The 21,681-nt window shown below is 47.1% G+C and overlaps 1 protein-coding gene across 11 annotated transcripts in view; it reads right to left on the bottom strand.

The window, feature by feature from the left end:
• The window catches only part of SMIM17 (small integral membrane protein 17), a 38,415-nt gene that overhangs the window by 7,211 nt on the left and 9,523 nt on the right, over positions 1 to 21,681 (bottom strand). For 8 of the 11 annotated variants that reach the window (XM_053916003.1, XM_053916001.1, XM_053916000.1 and 5 more), the window contains one exon: positions 15,589 to 18,921. In XM_053916003.1, the coding sequence (XP_053771978.1) occupies positions 17,702 to 18,921 (1,220 nt within the window). In that variant the 3' untranslated portion in view covers positions 15,589 to 17,701. Of the gene's footprint in view, positions 1 to 484; positions 726 to 8,945; positions 9,490 to 15,588; positions 18,922 to 21,681 lie in introns of those variants that run through there. The other 3 variants (XM_053916007.2, XM_045203846.3, XM_053916008.2) reach the window with 3 other exon arrangements.

The raw sequence follows: 21,681 nt of genomic DNA, 5'->3' as shown, positions 1-21,681 counted from the left end.
AGTAGGTGCTTGTGGTACATTTGTGCCCCCAATGCCTCCAACTTGCCCATTCCTCCTGTGTCCACACTCTTGGCAGCTTCCTCCCTCACTGACGCTGACCTTGGCCAGGTGGCTTATTTTGGCCAATGGCCCGAGAGCAGCTGGGTTGCCAATAGAGGCTTAATAAGTGCTTGTGAATTGAGGTTTTGGTCTGTTGCCTGGCCACCACCTCTGAGAATAAGCCTTGGTTGGGGCTTCTGGGAACAGGGAGACTACAGTCAGCACCCTCAAACCAGACAGGCATGTGAGTAAGTTCATCTTCCATCAACCAGCTGTCCCCTGAGGCCACTATGTTTTTGGGGTGACTTGTTATGCAGCAGAAGCTGACTGTCACAAGGCTCCATAAAAATGTGTTGAATAAATGAGTGAAGTGATGAGTGTCTTACCTTTCCCAGGTTTGGCCACTAACGTTCCTGCCACCTCCCATGGAACCCCTGCTACTCACCTTTCTGGTCATTGTCACAGACGGATGACCCAACCTTCACTGCCACCCAGTCTTTGAGGAAGGTGGCACGCTTCTCCCAGGCCCTGCTCTCCCGAGGCAGCAGCGTCTTGGTCCTCTCAGGCTCCAGCAGCCCCCGCAGCTGCTCAGGTCTGAGGGTCTTCATGTCTCCAGGAGGTGAGGCTTCCAAGGCAGACTTCTGTCCGGGGGTCCTGTTGGGTTCCCCGGGCACAGGACTCGGAACCTAGTGATTGACAGACATTTAGTCATTCAACAAATATTTTCAGAGTGCTGCTGTATGCCAGACACTATTTCTAGGTGCCTTGATAGGAATGGAGCTCCCTGCCCTCATGAGGCTTACACTCTGGTAGGGGGAAGAGAGACAGACAGTGTGTCAAATGATGAAATGATGATAAGGCTTCTAGAGACAAAGAAATACACACACACATACTCATTCCACGTCTCAAAGCACAGAGCCTGGAGATTTTAGGAGACGGTCACATACAGAATCCCTGAGGCTGCAGAGAGAAAAGTACCCATCTTTCCCCCAGCCTCCTGTAGCCCCAACTTTCTGCTTTGTTGTTGTAAGTAAAAAAAAAGAAAGCATTTGCCAGGTTCAGGTTAAAAAGTCTAGTTTAAAACTAAATGTTCTTCAGTGTTCTCATTTTATAGCTTGTCAACCAAAATTCGGGAATTTGTTTGCAAAAAGCTATCTGAACTATGACTTATGATTAAGAAACCCTTTACCTGAGAATCTAAAGACTTTGGTTTAATGTTCTTGTTATAGGAATGGTATGTATTACTGACCTTGCATTGTGTAACCCTCTGCCTGCCCTCACGAATAGTAATTTTTTTAAAAGATTTACTTATTCTTAGAGAGAGGAGAAGGGAGGGAGAGAGAGAAGAAGAGAAACATTGATGTGAGAGACAAACATCATCAGTTGCCTCTCTCACATGCCCCAACTACAGACCGAACCTGCAAGCCAGGTATGTGCCCTGGCCAGGAATCAAACCTGGGACCTTTTGCTTTGTGAGACAATGCCCAGTGAGCTGAGCTACACTGCTCAGGGCATGCATAGTAATTTTTTAAAATCCTTATCCAGGAATGTTTTTATTGATATTAGTGAGAGAGGGAGGGGGGGAGAGAGACAGAAATATGGATCAGTTGCCTCCTGTATGCACCCCAGCTGGGGGTCGAACCTACAATCTTTTGTTGCATGAGACAACACTCTAACCAACTGAACCACCTGGCCAGGGCTATAGTAATTTTTTTAAGAAAAGAAGTAAATCCACTTGGTGAAAACACAAACAAACAAACCAAATAACACCAAAAAAAGCAACCTCTTATAAGCATTTTCTTCTTGCTTAGGTTGATGCAAATAGAAATTGTTAGATTACATTTAAAAACCACAAGGCAGACTTCCGGGCAAGATGGAGGCATAGGTAGACACACTGTCCTCCTTGCACAACCAAAAGAAGGACAACAACAAATTTAAAAACAAAAAATCAGAACTGACAGCATATCGAACTGTATGGAAGTCCAACAACCAAGGAGTTAAAGAAGAAACATTCATCCAGACCAGTAGGAGGGGTGGATATGGGTAGCCAGGTAGAGAGGACTCCCAGCAAGCTGGTGGCTGGAGGACCAGGGCAGTCCCATATTTGCATGCAGATAAACCGGGAGGAACAACTGGGGAGCAAGATAGACCACACAACCAAGGGTCCCAGCATGGGGAAATAAAGCCTCAAAACCTCTGACTTAAAACACCTGTGGGGGTTGAGGCGGGAGAAATTCCCTACCTCACAGGAGAGTTCATTGTAGAGACCCACAAGGTCCTAGAACATACACAAACCCATCACCCAGGAATCAGCACCAGAAGGTCCCAATTTGATTGTGGGTAGTAGGGAAAGTGACTGAAAACCCGCAGAGAGCAGAGCAAGCAGCACTGTTCCCTCTCGGACCCCTCCCTCACATATAGCATCACAACCCAGTGATGTGGGTTGCCCTGCCCAGGTGAAAACCCAAGGCTCCTCCCCTTACTATGTAGCAGGCATGCTGAGGGGGAAAAAAAAGGCCCAAAAGAAAAAACAGATCAAAGCTCCAGAAAAAATACAACTAAGATATGAAGAGATAGCCAACCTATCAGATATGCAGTTCAAAACACTGGTAATCAGGATGCTCATAGAATTGGTTGAATATGGTTGCAAACTAGAAGAAAAAATGAAGACGATGAAAAGTGAAAAAAGGAAAATGAACAGGGAACCAACACTGCTTGGAAGGAAACTGTGGCTAAAATCAACAGTTTGTAGCAGAAGGAAGAAAGAAACATTCAACCAAAACAGAATGAAAAAACAAGAATTCAAAAAAATGAGGAGAGGCTTAGGAACCTCCAGGACAACTTGAAACATTCCAACATCCGAATCATAGGGGTGCAAGAGGGGGAGAGGAAGAGCAAGAAATTGAAAACTTATTTGAACAAATAATGAAGGAGAACTTCCCTAATCTGGAAAAGGAAATAGACTTCCAGGAAGTCCAGGAAGCTCAGAGAGTACCAAAGAAGTTGGACCCAAGGAAGCACACACTAAGGCACATCATAATTACGTTACCCAAGATTAAAGAGAAGGAGAGAATCTTAGAAGCAGCAAGAGAAAAGGAGACAGTTACCTACAAAGGAGTTCCCATAAGACTGTCAGCTGATTTCTCAAAAGAAACCTTGCAGGCAAGAAGGGGCTGAGAGGAAGTATTCCAAGTCATGAAAGCCAAGGATCTACATCCAAGATTGCTCTACCCAGCAAACCTATCATTTACAATGGAAGGACAGATAAAGTGCTTCCCAGATAAGGTCAAGTTAAAGGAGTTCATCATCACAAAACCCTTATTATATGAAATGTCAAAGGGACTTATCTAAGAAAAAAAAGATAGAAAATATGAACAGTAAAAATGACAACAAACTCACAGCTATTAACAACCAAACCTAAAAAACAAAAAACAAAAGCAAACTAAGCAAATGACTAGAACAGGAACAGAATCACAGAAATGGAGATCACATGGAGGGTTATCAATGGGGGAGTGGGAGGGGGAGAAAGGGGGAAAAGGTACAGGGAATAAGTAGCATAAATGGTAGGTAGAAAATAGACAGGGCGAGGGTAAGAATAGTATAGGAAATGTAGAAGCCAAAGAACTTATATATATGACCCATCGACATGAACTAAAGGGGGGGGGAAGGCAGGTGGGAGGGGGGTGCAGGGTGGAGGGGAATGAAGGGGGGGAAATGGGACAACTGTAATAGTATAATCAATAAAATATATTTTTAAAAAGAAACCCACAAGGCAGATGTTCTAGATTCAAAGAAAAGTTAGCAACTCAGCAATCAAATGCTGGTGAGTCTCTTCCTTGTTTCCAACAACTGTAATAGAATAAGCAAGAATTAAAAAAATGAAATTAAACAAACTTTAAAAACACCTGTGAGATCATTTCTGGAGTCTGATTCAAAGAAACATGATATTAAAAAAAATGTAGGACCTGGCCAGGTATCCCAGTTGATAAGAGCATAGTCCCTATATACCAGAGTTGCAGGTTTGATCCCTGGTCATAGCACATACAAGAATCAATCGATAAATGCATCAATAAGTGGAACAACAAATTGATAGTTCTCTCTCTCTGTCTCTCTCTCTCTTCCCCCTTTCTTCTCTCTCTCTAAAACCAATAAGTTTTTTAAAAATTAATTTAAAAAAGATAATCAAGGAAGCTTGATTATGGACTGAGTATTCTATGACATCAAGGAATTCTCATTGATATTGTTTTTGGTTTAGTTTTTTAACATATTTTATTGATTATGTTATTACAGTTGTCCTATTTCCCCCCCTTCACTCCACTCCATCCTGCCCACCCCCTCCCTCCCACATTCCCCACCCCTATAGTTCATGTCCATGGGTCATACTTATAAGTTCTTTGGCTTCTACATTTCCTATACTATTCTTACCCTCCCCCTGTCTGTTTTCCACCTACCATTTATGCTACTTATTCTCTGTACCTTTCCCCCCTCTCTACCCCTCCCACTCCCCTGTTGATAACCCTCCACGTGATCTCCATTTCTGTGGTTCTGATCCTGCTCTAGTTGTTTGCTTAGTTTGCTTTTGTGTTTGTTTTAGGTGTGGTTGTTAATAACTGTGAGTTTGCTGTCATTTTTACTGTTCATATTTTCTATCTTCTTTTTCTTACATAAATCCCTTTAACATTTCATATAATAAGGGTTTGGTGATGATGAACTCCTTTAACTTGACCTTATCTGAGAAGCACTTTGTCTGCCCTTCCATTCTAAATGATAGCTTTGCTGGATAGAGCAATCTTGGATGTAGGTCCTTGGCTTTCATGACTTCAAATACTTCTTTCAAGCCCCTTCTTGCCTGTAAAGTCTCTTTTGAGAAATCAGCTGACAGTTTTATGGGAACTCCTTTGTAGGTAACTGTCTCCTTTTCTCTTGCTGCTTCTAAGATTCTCTCCTTCTCTTTAATCTTGGCTAATGTGATTATGATGTGCCTTGGTGAGTTCCTCCTTGGGTCCAGCTTCTTTGGGACTCTCTGAGCTTCCTGGACTTCCTGGAAGTCTATTTCCTTTTCCAGATTAGGGAAGTTCTCCTTCATTATTTGTTCAAATAAGTTTTCAATTTTTTGCTCTTCCTCTTCTCCTTCTGGTACCCCTATAATTTGGATGTTGGAACGTTTAAAGTTGTCCTGGAGGTTCCTAAGCCTCTCCTCATTTTTTTGAATTCCTGTTTCTTCATTCTTTTCTGGTTGGATGTTTCTTTCTTCCTTCTGGTCCACAGTGTTGACCTGAGTTCCAGTTTCCTTCCCATCACTATTGGTTCCCTGTACATTTTCCTTTGTTTCTCTTAGCATAGCCTTCATTTTTTCTTCTAATTTGCGACCAAATTCAACCAGTTCTGTGAGCTTCCTGATTACCAGTGTTTTGAACTGTACATCTGATAGGTTGGCTATCTCTTTGTCACTTAGTTGTATTTTTTTCTGGAGCTTTGATCTGTTCTTTCATTTGGGCCATTTTTTTTTTTGTCTTGGCGCACCCGTTTTGTAGAGGGGCAGAGCCTTAAGTGTTCACCAGGGCGGGGTAATGCTCCTCCCTGCACTGTGACGCTGTATGTTGGGGAGGGGTCCAAGAGGGAGCAATGGCGCTTGCTCCGCTCTCTGCCAGTTTTCAGTCACTCCCTCTGCTACCCACATTCAAATTGGGCCCTTCTGGTGCTGCTTCCTGAGTGGGTGGATTTGTGTATGTTCTAGGACCCTGCAGGTCTCTCGAAGGAACTCTCCTGTGAGGCTGGGAGTTTCTCCCACTGCTACCTCAACCCCCACGGGTGTTTTCAATCAGTGGTTTGAGGCTTTATAGCCCCGCACTGGAACTCGCTGCCAGCTGCAGCTTTGCCTGCCCCGCTCCACAATCCACCACCTCACTGAATCTACCAGTCACAGCCTTGCCTTGTGTCCTCTCCGCCCGGCTGCTTGTCTCTGCCCCTCATACCAGTCTGGATGAATGTTTCTTCTTTATCTCCTTGTTGGTCAGATTTCCATATAGTTCAATTTTCTGTCAGTTCTGGTTGTTTTTTGTTTTTAAATTGTTGTTGTCCTTCTTTTGGTTGTGCGAGGAGGCACAGCGTGTCTACCTACACCTCCACCTTGGCCAGAAGTCTACTTCTCATTGATATTTTTAAAGTGTGTAAATGCCTTTAGAGATATTTAAGAAAATGTCTATTTTTTAAAGATTTTATTTATTTATTTTAGAGAGGGGAAGAGAGGGAGAAAGAGAGGGAGAAAAACATCAATGTGTGGTTGCCTCTTGCATGCCTCCTGCCTGGCACCTGGCCCGCAACCCAGGTATATGCCCTGAATGGGAGTCAAACCAGTGACCCTTTGGTTCTCAGGCTGGCACTCAATCCACTGAACCACACCAGCCAGGGCTGTCTTTTTTTTTATTGTTTCCATGTCTTGGTTTCCACATCATATTGGGTGTGTACATTGGTTTAATCACTTTGGAAAACAATTTGATGAAATCTCCTAAAACAGAACACGCAGTCTCCCCAGCAGCCCGTGCTTCCACTCCTAGATCCTCAGCCAAGAGAAACATGAAACCGATGTCCACACAAACACTTGCCCCTGAATGTTGCCATCAGCTGTATTCCTCACACAAACTGCTCACATTCATAGTCAAAGCTACTCATAGTCATACCAGAAACCATTAACAACCCAGATGTGTCTCAGCCAGAGAATGGATAAGGAAATATAATGGAGTACTACTCAGGACAAAAGGACAAGAACATACATGCAACGACACGCAAAAACCTAAATATATATATTGGGCTGAGTGAAAAAGACCAGGCACCTAGAAGTATATATGTATGTGATTTTATTGATTAAAATCAAAGCCTAGTACAAGCAAAATGAATCAATGTTGATAGAAGCCAGAACAGTGGTCATGCTTGGGGGGGCATAGGGAGCTTTGGGGGTGGGGACTGGAGATTTATTACATGATTATTTTATTTTATTTTTAAAACTGATTCCAGAGAGAAGGAGAAAGACAGATCGCTTTGTTATTCCATTCATTTATGAATTCATGGGTTGATTCTTGTATGTGCCCTGACCCGGGATCAAACCTGCAACCCTGGAACATCAGGACGATGCTTTAATCAACTGAGCTACCCAGCCAGGGCCTGGAGATGTTCTGTATCTTGAGCTGAGTGGTGGCCCCAGTGGTGGTGTCATTTATGCACATTCACTGAGCTTTACCTGGACTGAATTGGACACTTCATGCCCATTACTCAATGTATTTTAGACCCCGCTAAGAACAGTAAAATGCAAATTGTTTAAATTTCAGGTAACTTCACCTGTGATTTGCTGCACGTGTGTGTGTCAATATACATGTAAATAAATGCTGGCTTTTGGAATTACACACTGCATGAATTTCATTGTGTTGTTTGAACCTGGTTCTGCTGAATCCTCAGCACCGTTGTTGGGTCTTTTATAAAGTCCTGACTGTAAACATAGAAATACTCCTCTCTTATAAAGAAAATGTGAACAAGTGGCAAAGGATGCCTGGTCTGGGGAGAGGTCATGGGGAGTAGTGGGGATTGCAGCAAAGGAGAGGTCAGTCACCCAGTCTGAAGAAGCTGCCCATTCAGCTCAGCCGATGTTGGCCAAGTGAAAACATAGGACCCAGTGTGTCCCGACTTCTGATTTCTCACAAGAACAATGGAAATGTGTGTTTTTAGGTGACATCTTCTGCATTTGAAAATGCCAATGATCATTGCAAATATTTAAAAGGAAGACACTCGCACTGGCTTGGTGGCTCAGTTGGAGCATTGTCCCCGAACATCAAAAGGTTAAGTACAGGTTTGATTCTGAATCAGGCAACCAATCAATGTACCTCTCTCACATTGATGTTTCTCTCCCTCTCTCTCTCCTTTTCCCTCTCTCTAAAATCAATGAACATATCCTCTGATGAGGATTTAAAAAAAAAAAAAAAAAAAAGGAAGACCTTGGGAGCCAACTAGCACAGGTGCGGGGGGAGGGTGAGGCGGGGCGCTGGGCACTGGGCTGCCAGTCAGTGTGGGTTGGGGAGGACGTAGGGGGCTGGGGAGGATACAGGGGGGTGGGGAAGGAGGCTGGAAGCACAGACAACAGTTTCCAAGAAACCACAAATTGGCCTTGAACACCCAGGTGCGTGTTCAAGGGAGTTTACACCCACAGCTTGTGTGCCCGGTGGCACAGCAAACAAATCCTCCTTGAGAAGAAAGGATGGAGATGGGGCAACAACGAACGCCACCACAATAATAGTAATCGCAACCCAGCGGCCCTGGTCCCTGCAGTGCTCCAGGGGTCCAGGGACCCCGCGGCGCTCCACGTCCTTTGGCTAATCTAACGTGCACAATGGTTTTCCGCGGCAAACACGGTATGATTCCAATGTGCCGACAGAGGAGGCCCTTGGTCAAAGCCACAGGGCTAAATGGGAGCTGGGCGGGGAGCCGAACCCTGTCTGCCTCCAGTCCCTGAGCGCCCAACCATTGTGGGGGTGGGTACTCAGACACACACGGTGCCCACGGAGACGGAGCTCACTCGAGATCAAAGCACAAGTGCGTGCAGACACAGACCCAGGGTCATCCTGCCCTCCTCGCGCCAAGGCCTAAATTCAGGGCCAAGCCACTGACCGGTGGACAGACAGCCCTTGGCCGAGAAACAGACCCAACCCAGCCTTCGCCCACCGGATGGGCTAGAGACCCCTCCCCGCAGCCGCCTCCCTGGGGAGACCCTGGCCCCTCACCCCAGGCACACACACGCGCTCACGCATTCACTTTCTCACACGCATTTACTTTCTCCTGCGCGTCCTAGAATCACCTCCCGCGCCCCCAGCCCCATTTCCCCGCCCCCTTCCGCCCTCAGGGTCCCTGCAAGGACTCACCCTCCCCAACCAGACTCTGTCCCGGCACTGCAGAGCTGGCGCAGCAGCGACTGACAGCTGCGCAGACGCCGAGGCTGCGGTGGGAGGTGGGGTTGGTGATGGGTGGGGGGAAGGGGAGAAGAAGCAGGTGGGCAGCCTTCTCCCCTCCTCCAGCCCCAGCCCCGAGGAGCATGCGCCTGCCGGGAGGTGCGGGCAGGGGTGGAGAAGCGACAGTGACGATGCACCCGCGATGCCGTGGGATGTGGGGTGTGGGGTTTTGCTCGCTATGAGGTCGGCCACGGTGGAATGAGCCGTCCCTACCCTGCCGATAGGCACGGATGTTATCTTTGTCCCGCTAAGACATAAACTTCACACAACCGGAGTGGGGATGGGGGAGGGCGAAGGAAGGAGCTGGACAGGGGTGTGGCATCCCCCAGGGACCCTGGGGTCAGAAGCTGGCTTTGCCCTTTGTCGCTGGTGTGTTGTTAGGTGTGTCACTTATCTCTGCGCCTCAGTCTCCCATTCCGTTCGGGGGAAATAATATGCTGACTACATCGCAGGATTGCTGTGAAGGTAAAAATTAAATAATGACTATATACTATTTAATAGCTAATAGCTGTTCTTATTATTCACGTTGACAGTGCAGCGACTACCTCCAAATTGCTCTCAAGGTGGCTACATCAAAATTTTATTTTATTTTTATAAAGCCATAGCTGAGGGCGGAAAGATCTCCTTTTACAGAACCATTTCGTCATTTCCCTGCTCTGCTGGTAAGGTGGAGAAAATTTACATGTTTGTTGACCAGGTTTCTCTTCTCTTCTGTGAATTCCCTGTTGACAACATCCTTGCTTTGTGTAGAGGTTACTTATCGATTTGTAGGATTTCCTTTATATGTTCTGGATATCAGTCCTTTGCCTGTTTATCTGGAACAGGTATATTCTCCTGGCCTGTGTGTCCAGAGTGTTCTGGCAAGAAAGGGAATGATGGGAGATGAGACCAAAGAGGCATCCAGGGTCTTAAAAGCCACAGTAACATCTTTGAGCGTTACCAGGGGGCTCTGGGAAGTCATGGAAGGAAGGGCGCGGAGGGAGGGTGTGACAGAACCGGACTAACAGTTTCAAGGCATCACCGAAACTGCTGTGTGAAGACTGCTTGAGGAGAACCAATGGGCACAATGGGAAGAAGACCCTTAAGGAGGGTGTTGCAATAAACCAAATGAGAATGATGGTGGCTAGGATGAGGTGGTGGCAGAGAGATGGCGAACAGGGGACAGATTCCGCATTTACTTTGGAGATGGAGCTGAGAGGACTCACTGATGGACAGATGTGAGAGGTGAGAGGGTGTGAGAACTCAGGGAAGACTTTCAGACTTTGAGCCTGAGCAGCTGAGTGCCCTGAGTGCACTGAGTAGGATCAAGTTCATTAATATTAATACTACTTGCATGCATGAAGAAAATCTAGAATTCCGCCCTGGCAGGGTAGTTTAGTTGCTTGGAGCGTCGTCCTGATACGCCATAGTTAAGGGTTTGATCCTTGGTCAAGGCATGTAAAAGAACCGACCACTGAATGCATACATAAGTGGAACAACAAATCGATGTTTCTCTTTCCCCCTTCCTCTCTCGAAAATCAATCAAGAAATAAAAACTTTTTAAAAATCCAGAATTGCCTTTGGGGCACGTTAAGCATTTGATGCCTGTGTTTCTGAGGTGAACACCAGGAGAGCCTGTATTCCTGACATGCCAGCAATTGGAGATTCTAGGGTGAGGGTTAGGGAATGGGCTCAGAAAACTGCTCAGAAGAGCACATGCGACCAGCAGAGCAAAGCAGGCTCTTTGTTACTATCCGCGGTGCTGAAAACCCCAGCTCTACGTCTCCAGGCACTGAACCCCAGTGGAAAGGCTTGTCCATTGTGTCGATCTCCCTTCCCAATTTAGATCTGTCCGTGGTGCTGAAACCTGTCCCCCACAGACCTGCCCGTGGTGCTGAACCCCTTTCCTGACAGAGGTGCCGTGGTGCTGATCTTCCTTCTTCCTCTAGCTCTCTCCGTGGTGCTGAACTCATTTCCCCATAGGCCTTCCTATGGTGGTGAACCACTACAGTAGACCTGTCCACTACTGCTGAACCCAACTAGTGGGGGCTGTTTGAGGTGCTGAACCCCCTTTAATTATTTTATTTATTTTTTCTTTTTTTTAATTCTTTTTAGAGAGAGGGGAATTGAGGGAGAAAGAGGAAGAGGAATATCAATGTGTGGTTGCCTCCCTCACATGTCCCCCACTGGGGACCTGGTCCACAACCCAGACATGTGCCCTGACTGGGAGTCAAACTGGTGACCCTCATTATTTTATTTAAAATCTTTACCCAAGGAAAGACTATACTTTCAGGGATCATATCTAGAGTTTGTTAAAATCTTTACCCAAGGATATGTTCATTGATTTTTAGTGAGACAAGAAGGGAGAGAGAGAAAAATTGATGTGTGAAAGAAACATTGATCAGCTTCCAGCCAAGATGGAGGCATAGGTAGACACAATGTGCCTCTTCGCACAACCAAAAGAAGGACAACAACAATTTAAAAACAAAAAACAACAAGAACTGACAGAAAATTGAACTGTATGGAAGTCCAACAACCAAGGAGATAAAGAAGAAACATTCATTCAGACCGGTAGGAGGGGCAGAGACAGGCAGCAGGGATGGGGAGGACTCATGACAAGGTGGGGACTGGCGGACCCAGCGAGGTGGTGGATTGTGGAACTGGGCAGGCCAGGCTGCAGCTAGCAGACCCCATAAGGTGGTGGCTGGCAGACCCTGCGGTCCCATATTCGCGCATAGATAGGCTGGGAGGAACGGCGGTAGAGTGAAGCAGACCATGCAACCCAACTCGGGGAAATAAAGCCTCAAACCTGATTGAAAACACCCGTGGGGGTTGCGGCAGCAGTGGGAGAAACTCCCAGCCTCACAGGAGAGTTCCTTCGAGAGACCTGCAGGGTCCTAGAACATACACAAATCCACCCACTCAGGAAGCAGCACCAGAAGGGCCCAATTTGAATGTGGGTAGCAGAGGGAGTGACTGAAAACTGGCAGAGAGCGGAGCAAGCGCCATTGCTCCCTCTTGGACCCCTCCCCAACATACAGCGTCACAGTGCAGGGAGGAGCATTACCCCGCCCTGGTGAACACTTAAGGCTCTGCCCCTCTACAAAACGGGGCTTAGGAACCTCCAGGACAACTTTAAACGTTCCAACATCCAAATTATAGGGGTACCAGAAGGAGAAGAGGAAGAGCAAAAAATTGAAAACTTATTTGAACAAATAATGAAGGAGAACTTCCCTAATCTGGAAAAGGAAATAGACTTCCAGGAAGTCCAGGAAGCTCAGAGAGTCCCAAAGAAGCTGGACCCAAGGAGGAACTCACCAAGGCACATCATAATCACATTAGCCAAGATTAAAGAGAAGGAGAGAATCTTAGAAGCAGCAAGAGAAAAGGAGACAGTTACCTACAAAGGAGTTCCCATAAAACTGTCAGCTGATTTCTCAAAAGAGACTTTACAGGCAAGAAGGGGCTTGAAAGAAGTATTTGAAGTCATGAAAGCCAAGGACCTACATCCAAGATTGCTCTATCCAGCAAAGCTATCATTTAGAATGGAAGGGCAGACAAAGTGCTTCTCAGATAAGGTCAAGTTAAAGGAGTTCATCATCACCAAACCCTTATTATATGAAATGTTAAAGGGATTTATGTAAGAAAAAGAAGATAGAAAATATGAACAGTAAAAATGACAGCAAACTCACAGTTATTAACAACCACACCTAAAACAAACACAAAAGCAAACTAAGCAAACAACTAGAGCAGGATCAGAACCACAGAAATGGAGATCACGTGGAGGGTTATCAACAGGGGAGTGGGAGGGGTAGAGAGGGGGGAAAGGTACAGAGAATAAGTAGCATAAATGGTAGGTGGAAAACAGACAGGGGGAGGGTAAGAATAGTATAGGAAATGTAGAAGCCAAAGAACTTATAAGTATGACCCATGGACATGGACTATAGGGGTGGGGAATGTGGGAGGGAGGGGGTGGGCAGGATGGAGTGGAGTGAAGGGGGGGAAATGGGACAAGTGTAATAGCATAATGAATAAATATATTTTAAAAAGAAAAAAAGAAACTTTGATCAGTCACATCTCACATATACCCAGAGGATCGAACTCACAACATTTTGGTGCATGGGACAAGGGTCAAACAAAATGACTAACCTAACAAGAGCTGAACCCCTTTTCAGATCGACCTGTTCCCGGTCTGAACCAGGCTAGCTGAGCTGCCCCTGGAACTGAACTCTCTCCATACACTTGGCCGTGGTGCTGGGCTTCATGTGGGAGCCTATCTGTGGTGCTGATTCAGACCAGCTGGAGCTGTCAGTTATTGAATCTCTAGGAAGAACGCACAGCTCTGTCTACCCCTGACTTCTTCAAAGAACAGATCTGCCTGGGAAAGAGCCCTGCTATTGTCTGGACACAAAGCTCTCTGGTCCGTGGGGAGCGTGGGATGAAAGCAGATGAGGGCAAAAACTGCACAGTCACTTTTAAGAGGAAGCTTAGGCTTTCAGCATGGTAGAGCCTAGTTACAATCTGACTGAAATTAGTAACACGGAGCTTCTAAAACATTTCTGTAGGGGAAAAAAGTACCCTGCTGAAAGATAAAAGCAAACACAGATGTGCCAAGATCCAGGGTGATGATTACCTTGCACTGGAGGAACTGAGGGAGCGCTACAGCTATATGGGAGTTATTGGCCAGGTTCTAGTTTTTATGTCGGGGGGGGTGTGTGTGTGTGTCAAAAGAAGCATATTATAATGTATTCATTAAAATACAGCATGGCTATATTTTATGCTAACTTGAATTATAAATATTTGAAATCATGATATTTGGCTTTTTTTTTTCTGGATTACAAGACCTGCAATTTAAACTTTCCTAAAAATCCTTACTTTCTAATATGATGAATTGTGTAAATTGTAAACCGTTTGTTACTTTCGGGTCATTAGTAGGAGAGATATGCCATTCATCCCATTAGGGTTGGCCTTGTATTAGGCAGGTTTGGATGGTGCGAGGTCTTCAAGAATGAGCCCCTGGCACAAAACTCCAGCCACTCTAGAAACTGATGACTGAATGGATGGATGTGTTTGTTCTTCCCAAAGACCTGTTCTCCGGGGAAGCCACAGCTGCCCCCATCACTCAAGATACATTCATAAAACACCCACAATGTGCTGAACATTGCAAGAGACACTTGAGGTGTGTCCCCTCCCCCTAAGAGGATAATGTCCACTCCTCGCTAAGGGGCAGGAAGCCTTCACTGTCTGGTTTGAGCTCTTGATCACTTAGACCCAGTGGACTCCGGCTCTGCCCTAGTTTTCAAAGGGAGTTGTTGGCCCAGTGGGTTTTGGTATTCCAAATTCTCTAAGGAAATTGGAACTTATTATATTAAAATCTTTCTTTATTAGTGTTTCCCTTGCTTTCTGTAACTTGGCCTCCATGATGGTAGGGTTTTTTTAATTTTTAATTTTTTTAATTGTTCATGCTATTACAGTTCCAATTATTTCCACTTTGGCCCCCTCCTTACAGAGCACCCCCCTTCCCACAGCCAGTCCCTACACTGTTGTTCATGCCCATGGGTGATGGGAGAATGTATTTTATAATACACTGCTGCATCTCCACCTCTTAGGAGTATTCTCAGAACATAAGATACTTAAAAACAAAACAAAACATTTTACTTATTTTAGAGAGGGGGTAAAGGAGAAAGAGAAGCATTGATGTGTGAGAGAAATATCAATTGGTTGCCTCTTGCATGCCTCCAACTGGGGCCCTGGCCCACAACCCAGGCATGTGCCCAGAATGGGAATCAAACTGGTGATATTTGTTTGCAGGCCGATGCTCAATCCACTCAGCCCCACCAACCAGGGCAACCAGATGTTTTATAATCTTTTTCCTGAAGGACTAAATGAATAAAGTGTGATGCTTGTAAATGTAAAATATCTCAACGACAACTCTTTACATTGAAAATAAACTGAGGGAGCTGAATCAAGTCCATCCGTTCTCTGGGTGCAGCCTATGCTCTGCCCAGCTGAGCCATCCATGATCATGGAGTCCCAGTGGGGTAAGACTGCAGGGAGACCACTCCATGGGCAGGGACTCTGTTGTCCCCTCCTCTGGGCCACTGAGGAGGCAAGATTGTGTGGCACCAAGTAAAGACTCCTGTAAAGTTCACTCCACAAGAAAAATATACTTCACTTTTTAACATTGTTATTTGAGACAGAGAGACATAGATTTTTTTGTTCCACTCATTGAAGGGTTCATTGTTTTGGGGTTTGTTTTTTTTTTTCCCTTATGAGACCTGACCAGAGATCAGACCCTCAACCTTGGCGTATCCAAGCAATGCTTCACCAACCAAGGCACTGGAGGACCCCAGCTTCAGGCCAGGCGGGTAAGCGCGCTGTGCTCTGCCTGTCCCCCTACACCACTGCAGTAGATGAGCAACTATACGGAAGTGGGAGCCAGTCTAAGTACTGGTCACCACCAGTTGGCAACTGTCGGTGATGAGCAGGAGGGTACAAGGCTACAGGGCCCAGTCAGCAGTTATTTACCAACGTTCACAGAATCGTCTTAAAGAATTAACAACCTGTATAAAAGTAGTAACTAATTACCCATTTATTAATAAATGCTTTATTGTTGTTAATACAGCACAATGCTTATATCGTTTGTTATTTATTATTGGTAATAGATCACTACTAGCAGCAGTAATGAAATATTAACTGAAACATGACCCAGGCTGTGGGTGAGGCATAGACTGAGTAACACCCCCGTCTGACTGAAGGCACTTTATTTTCACCGGAATTCCGGCCTGCAGGGGGTGGGTTGGGCACATTCTGTGATGTGAGAGAGGATTTCTCTGCTGTAACTGAACAGCCCTGCAGGGTGGGAGTCCACAAGGCTGGGTTTCTACAAGAGGGAACCTTTCCCCGATCTCCTTGAAGAGGGCCTGGGCCGTGCCACCTGGTCCGACCATTCCCAAGCCAGAAATGCAGGGATGGGAGAGGCAGGTGGCCTCATACCTTGAGCAGGCTTGCTGGGTTCCTGGGGTTCCTCAGAATTTGTACTCCCTCCCCTCAAGTGTTGGCACTCATTTTGACAGGAAAACTGGTACCTGTACCTTTTGCTCCTGATGAGTATTTGAAATGACATTGGTCTCCCTTAAAATTTCAGTGACTGAGACATCACTGAACCTCCTAATGCTGCTGGTAGGAATGTGTGTAGTGGGGTGATGGACAGATGTAATTTCCTGCTCATATTTCTCCTTTGTCATGGGAGACAAGCAAACCCCAAGGTCATCTATTTTGATAACAGGCCTGAGATGTGGTGTGACCATTCCCAAGCCAGGAATCCAGGGCTGGGAGGGCCAGGTGGACTAGTATAGGCTTGCTGGTTTCTGGGGGTTCCTGTGGGGTATTCACGCTCCCTCTCCCCAATTGTTGCCACTCATTTGCACAGGACAACCGTCCCTGCATCTTTTGCACCTGTGACTGTTTAAAATGACATTGGTCTCACTTAATTAAAAGTCTTACTTAAAAAGAATTTTTAGTAGACCACTATGAGAAACTGACATATGAAGCAACTACTGTTACGTCTTAATCCCCTCCAAAGTGTTTCTCCTCGTGACCCGCCTGGTTACTTCTACACAGTACAAGTGTGAGACTCTCCAGTTGGTGTTGCAGGGAAACTAGGGACTGGGTGTGGGGAAAATGAGCAAACACACAGGCATGTGTGACAAAGTAACAATGTCCCCATGGAGCCCACCTCCCTGTTCCTTCCTCTTCCTAATCGTCCACTTTACTATCAAGGAGATGAAAACCCTGAGACACTAAATGTCTTGTCCAAACTCATAGGACAGTTTACTTCAGCTCAGTCTGCGGCCACAGTGCCCCTGGCCAAGCTTCCAGATATAAACCTGTAGGGGGACTTACTTTCCACGAAGCCATACAGATGCTATGGAAGCAAATGGTGAGCATGGCGTGGCCTATCCCCAAGGCCCACATTCCTATGACCTATCTGGGTAGGACTTTTCTTTTGTCCTACCCATGGGCTCCAAATGTCAAGTCCTGCACTTTCCCAAGGGCTCAGGACCTTCCAGTAGTGTGGGGCTTCTGAGATTCCCTGCCCCTCTTCTACGTGTGCATCCTCCTCTGGTGTAGCATGAGGTTGAAGTTCCTGCTGAAGGTTTTCTGTGTAGGATAAATGGAAGCTGTTTGGCTCCCTCATCCAGCTATCTGGGGAACTACGATAACCTGTGTTCTCATAGCCTTGAGATCACGTCTGATAATTGGTTCCCGTAACATTGAGCGGGCTCACATGTGCGGAATCATGCTGTTATACAATAGTCTGGCTTTCTGTTGGCTTTGTCTGTATTTAGTATTTAAGAGGGACATGCAGCTTGCAGCGTGCATAGATCGCCCACCATTGAATAAAGGCATGTCAAGCCTCCCCATGGCTCCCCCCACTTTTTTTCCATCTGCCTGAATCCAGAGTGAACCTGCCAGGCCTTGAGAGGCTACAAGATATTCTGCACTTGCCCGACATGTAGGCCTTGTCTCCCATGTAGATCCTCTAGTGGAGAGGAACAAAGAAGTTCCTGACCTAGGCTTTGCTGCACTGGGCTCACTTATAGGGCTTCTCGAATGCGTGGTTGGTTTGGTGCTCCTGCAGGGTTGAGTGTCCCATGAAGCAATTCTGGCTTGAGGCACTGGTAGGGCTACTCCCTGGTGTGCATGAGGCTGTGCCTCCAGAGTGAAGAGTTTTGCCTGAAGGACTTGCCACACTGACCACAGGTATAAGGCTTTTCCCCAGTGTGCGTCCTCTGGTGTGCGATGAGGTACTCGTTCCTGGTGAAGGCCTTGCCGCAGTCCCTGCACGCATATGGCTTCTCCCCGGTGTGAATCCTCTGGTGCACTATAAGATTCCTGTTCATTCTAAAGGCCTTGCCACAGTCCTCGCACATGTACGGCTTTTCCCCAGTGTGTGTCCTCTGATGCAGGACGAGGCTCCTGTTATCGCTGAAGGCTTTGCCGCAGTCTGCACACTCATACGGCTTCTCCCCGGTGTGCGACCTCTGATGCACTATGAGGCTCCTGTTCCGGGTGAAGGCCTTGCTGCACTGCCTGCATAGGTAAGGCTTCTCTCCAGTGTGTGTCCTCTGGTGCACGCTGAGTTTCCATTTCTGGCTGAAAGCCTTTCCGCACTCCTCACAAGCAAACAGCTTCTCCCCAGTGTGCGTGCTCTGGTGCTTGATGAAGTACTTGTTCCGGGTGAAGGCCTTCCCGCAGAACCCACATGAATATGGCTTGTGCCCGGTGTGCCTCCTCTGGTGTGCGATGAGGCTCTTGTTTTCCCTGAAGGCCTTGCCACACTCCCCGCACTCGTATGGATTCTCCCCAGTGGGCACACACTGGTAGACGGTGACATGCGACTGCCAAGTGAACTGCTTCCCGCATGTGGTGTGGGAGAAGGGCTTTTCCCTGCTGTGGGTTTGTTGCTGCTCCTTCAGGGACGAGCTACAGCTGAAAGCCTTGCTGCAGTCCCTGCAATTGGAGGACACCTTCTCAGAGCTGAGTTTGGAGGGAGGACCAAGGCTTGGAGTACTTGAGTTATTCCTACACGTGGTGAATAGGTGCGTCCCCGGTCCCCTCAGTCCTTCAGATCTTGGTGGGGCCGGCATGAGGCTTTGGTGCACAAATGCTTTAAATTCTCCACATTCAGGGGCTAACATGTGGGACAGGTCCAAAGGCCCCAGACAGGTTCTTGGGCTCCCCTCTCGCCATCCCACCCAGTCATTCTGTGTCCCTGCTCCTTCACAGATGCAACCCTGGTCACCAGTCCTCATAGGTCCTTCGGCCACTACAGCAATGGATGGTCTGTCTTCCCAATCGTCCTCCTGTGGGTCTGATTCTTTCTTGTCAGGTCTAGTCTCCAAGTCTGAGGGGAGGGGAAAGGGATGAGTACACACATGTAGTTAACCACGCTGGGAGGGAGGACCGTCCCAAGACACAAGGCACAAGCTGAGAGTAATGGACAAACAGTCAGGGGAAGAAGAAGGAAAGCAGTGAGCTGAGACAATATGTAGTAGGGAGGTGAGCACAGACAGAGAAAGGTCCCCTTAGAAGTGGGTGTAATGCTGGCCAGGGAGCTCAGAGCTGAGCAGAAAGACCCCTGGAGAAAGAGGAGGAAGGCAGGCTTGGAGGAGCAGATCAAAGGCCCCCACAAACCCAGTGAGGGTTCGCTGCACCCTGTTCCTGCTTCCTGGCCTCGACCTTCATGCTCCCAGCCACCTGTGCTTCTCAAACCATTGACTGTGATTAGAAACAATAAAGTGAGAACCGACTCACATGTGGGTGTGCTGGTTGTGCTCTGTATCCCCAGTTATGTCCCCAGGCCAGCCAGGCTCTCACCTTCCTACACTGCCCAGGAGCGTCCTGGCCCTGGCTGCTGACTCCTCAGCCTCCTCTTTGCACACTCATCCCTCCCTGCTGACCACAGCTGCTCCAGACCTCTCCTGAGTGTGTCCCATGGGATCCTCAATCACTGTTTCCACCTAGGGGACTGTCCCGAGTTCTGGACTCTGCACATGGACATCAGGGTTCCTCCCAATATTAAAAACTGTGAGAACTTTGGGAAAAATCTCATTCAAAAAGGGAAGATCTGGCCACATGGTGCCCTCCTTCCTGGGAGGCAATAAAGAAAGCAGAAACAGTAAGCAGCTGACCTTCTCCCATTTAAGCCCCCACTGCTCCTACAACATCTGAGTTTGACACCTATCCCCTGAGTACTAGAAGGCCAGATTTGTGTCTCTTCTCCATGCTGATATCTCCTAAATAGACGACCCCACCCAGACCCCCCTCTCCGAGCTCTGCTGAGGCATAATCCAAGGCCTAACAGGCACTCCTCTCCGGTATCCCAACCTAACACATTGGATGTGAAACTTGATTTCAGAACCTCCAGTCCCAAATAATAAAAGGAATAAGAAAAGCCATCAAACAGACTTAGCAAAATATGTTAGACACACAATGGCCAATACTGTATGGTTCCGCTCATACGAGGCAAGTAAAATCAAATTGATATAGACAGAAAGTAGGACATGGGAGCCCGTGCTTGGGGAGGGGGAAGGGGAAGCTGTTCTTTACAGGTGACAGATTGTCAGCTTGGGACAATTAAGAATTCTGGACGTGGATGGTAGTGATGGTTGAACAACAGATTGTACTTCATGCATGGAACTGCACGTAAAAATAGTTAAACAGTCAAAAACAAAATAGTTGAACAGTTAACTTTATGTTATGTATGTTTTGTAACCATTGAGAAAATAAATTTTGCCCTGGCTTGTGTGGTTCAGTGGAGTGAGCACCGGACTGTGGACAAAAAGGCTGCACGTTTGATTTCCTGTCAGGGCACACGCAAGGGAGGTGGGCCAGGTCCCCAGCTCGGGCATGCGAGAGGCAACCCATCCTTGTTCCTCTCCCATGTCAATGTCTCTCTCCCTCCTTCTACCTCCCCTACACTCTAAAAAAAAATAAACAAAATATCTTTAAAAAAAACCAAATTTTTTATAATTAAAAAAAAAAAAAAGATTTAGCAGTCATCCTTGACTCACTCCTTCCCTCCCACCATCCAGACTGTTAACAAATGCCACCTCGCATGACAACTTGAACTGGACCAGACACACCGATACACCACCACTGCTGCCAATGCAGCAGCCTCCCCCACTCTCTACAACCCACAGTCCACTCCGTGGGAAGAGGACCACAGAGTCAGACCAAACCCTCCAGCACCTTCCCTGTACCCTGGCGTCCAGAGGCAACACCTTCTCTCTTCCCTACTCCTGTCTGTGATCCAGCCATACTCATCCTTGTTTCCCTTTGATTTCCTTGTGTGTGCCCAGTGCTTCCTGCTTCAGGGCCTTTGCTCCTGCCCTTACCCCAGCTACCCCATGGGAGCTCACCCTCGAGCTTCAGTGAGCCTTTGTTCCCCACAAGGAGGCCTTCTCTGTCCACCCTACTGTGAAAAGGAAGCTCCTGACTGCCTCTCTCTCGCCTGTGTCATTGTGAGTGCCCATTACAGGCTCTCTTCCTTGATGTGCACACTGCCAGCTCCCATAGCGGGAGGTGACCTCCGTGAAGGCAAGGGCCTCACCAGTCTCAGCTCCCACACAGTGTCCAGCACACAGAAGACACCTGATAAACCTTCAGTGAGAGTTGGCCACGTGCTGGCATGGTAAAAAGCACCCCTCACAGCACATGACTAGGTGCTGGTAAGATTACTCTCAGTGTACAGATGGGGAAACTGAGGCTCTGAGAATGGAGCCACACCCTCAAGATCAGCCAGCACATTCCATAATGGGGTCCGATCCCTGAGTCACTATCTGGCCCCCTATAACTATTCCATCCCGGAGGAAAGGATTTGAAAAGTACGTAAGGTAGAGTGATCCTGGTTTTGTGACCTTGAGGTGTGGGGGTAATGCCGGATGTCAGAGCAGGTGGTGGCCTGGGACATGGAGGCTGAGGGTAACTCTCTAGGGGAAAGAGGGAAGAAGGGCGAAAGTTGGTGTGTTTGGGGCCCATGTGTCTGAGATACACTGGGGACATAACTGGTCTGTAGCTGCAGAGATTGGAGAGAGGAGTCTCCTTGGTGAACATGGTCAGACTGCAAACCTGAAGAAAGTAATTGAAAAACTGGGCTTCATCC

The sequence above is a fragment of the Desmodus rotundus genome, chromosome 12 (assembly GCF_022682495.2).
Source record: "Desmodus rotundus isolate HL8 chromosome 12, HLdesRot8A.1, whole genome shotgun sequence".
NCBI classification, from domain to species: Eukaryota; Metazoa; Chordata; class Mammalia; order Chiroptera; family Phyllostomidae; genus Desmodus; species Desmodus rotundus.
Note: the sequence above shows the minus strand (reverse complement) of the source record. Positions and strands in the feature narration are given on the sequence as shown.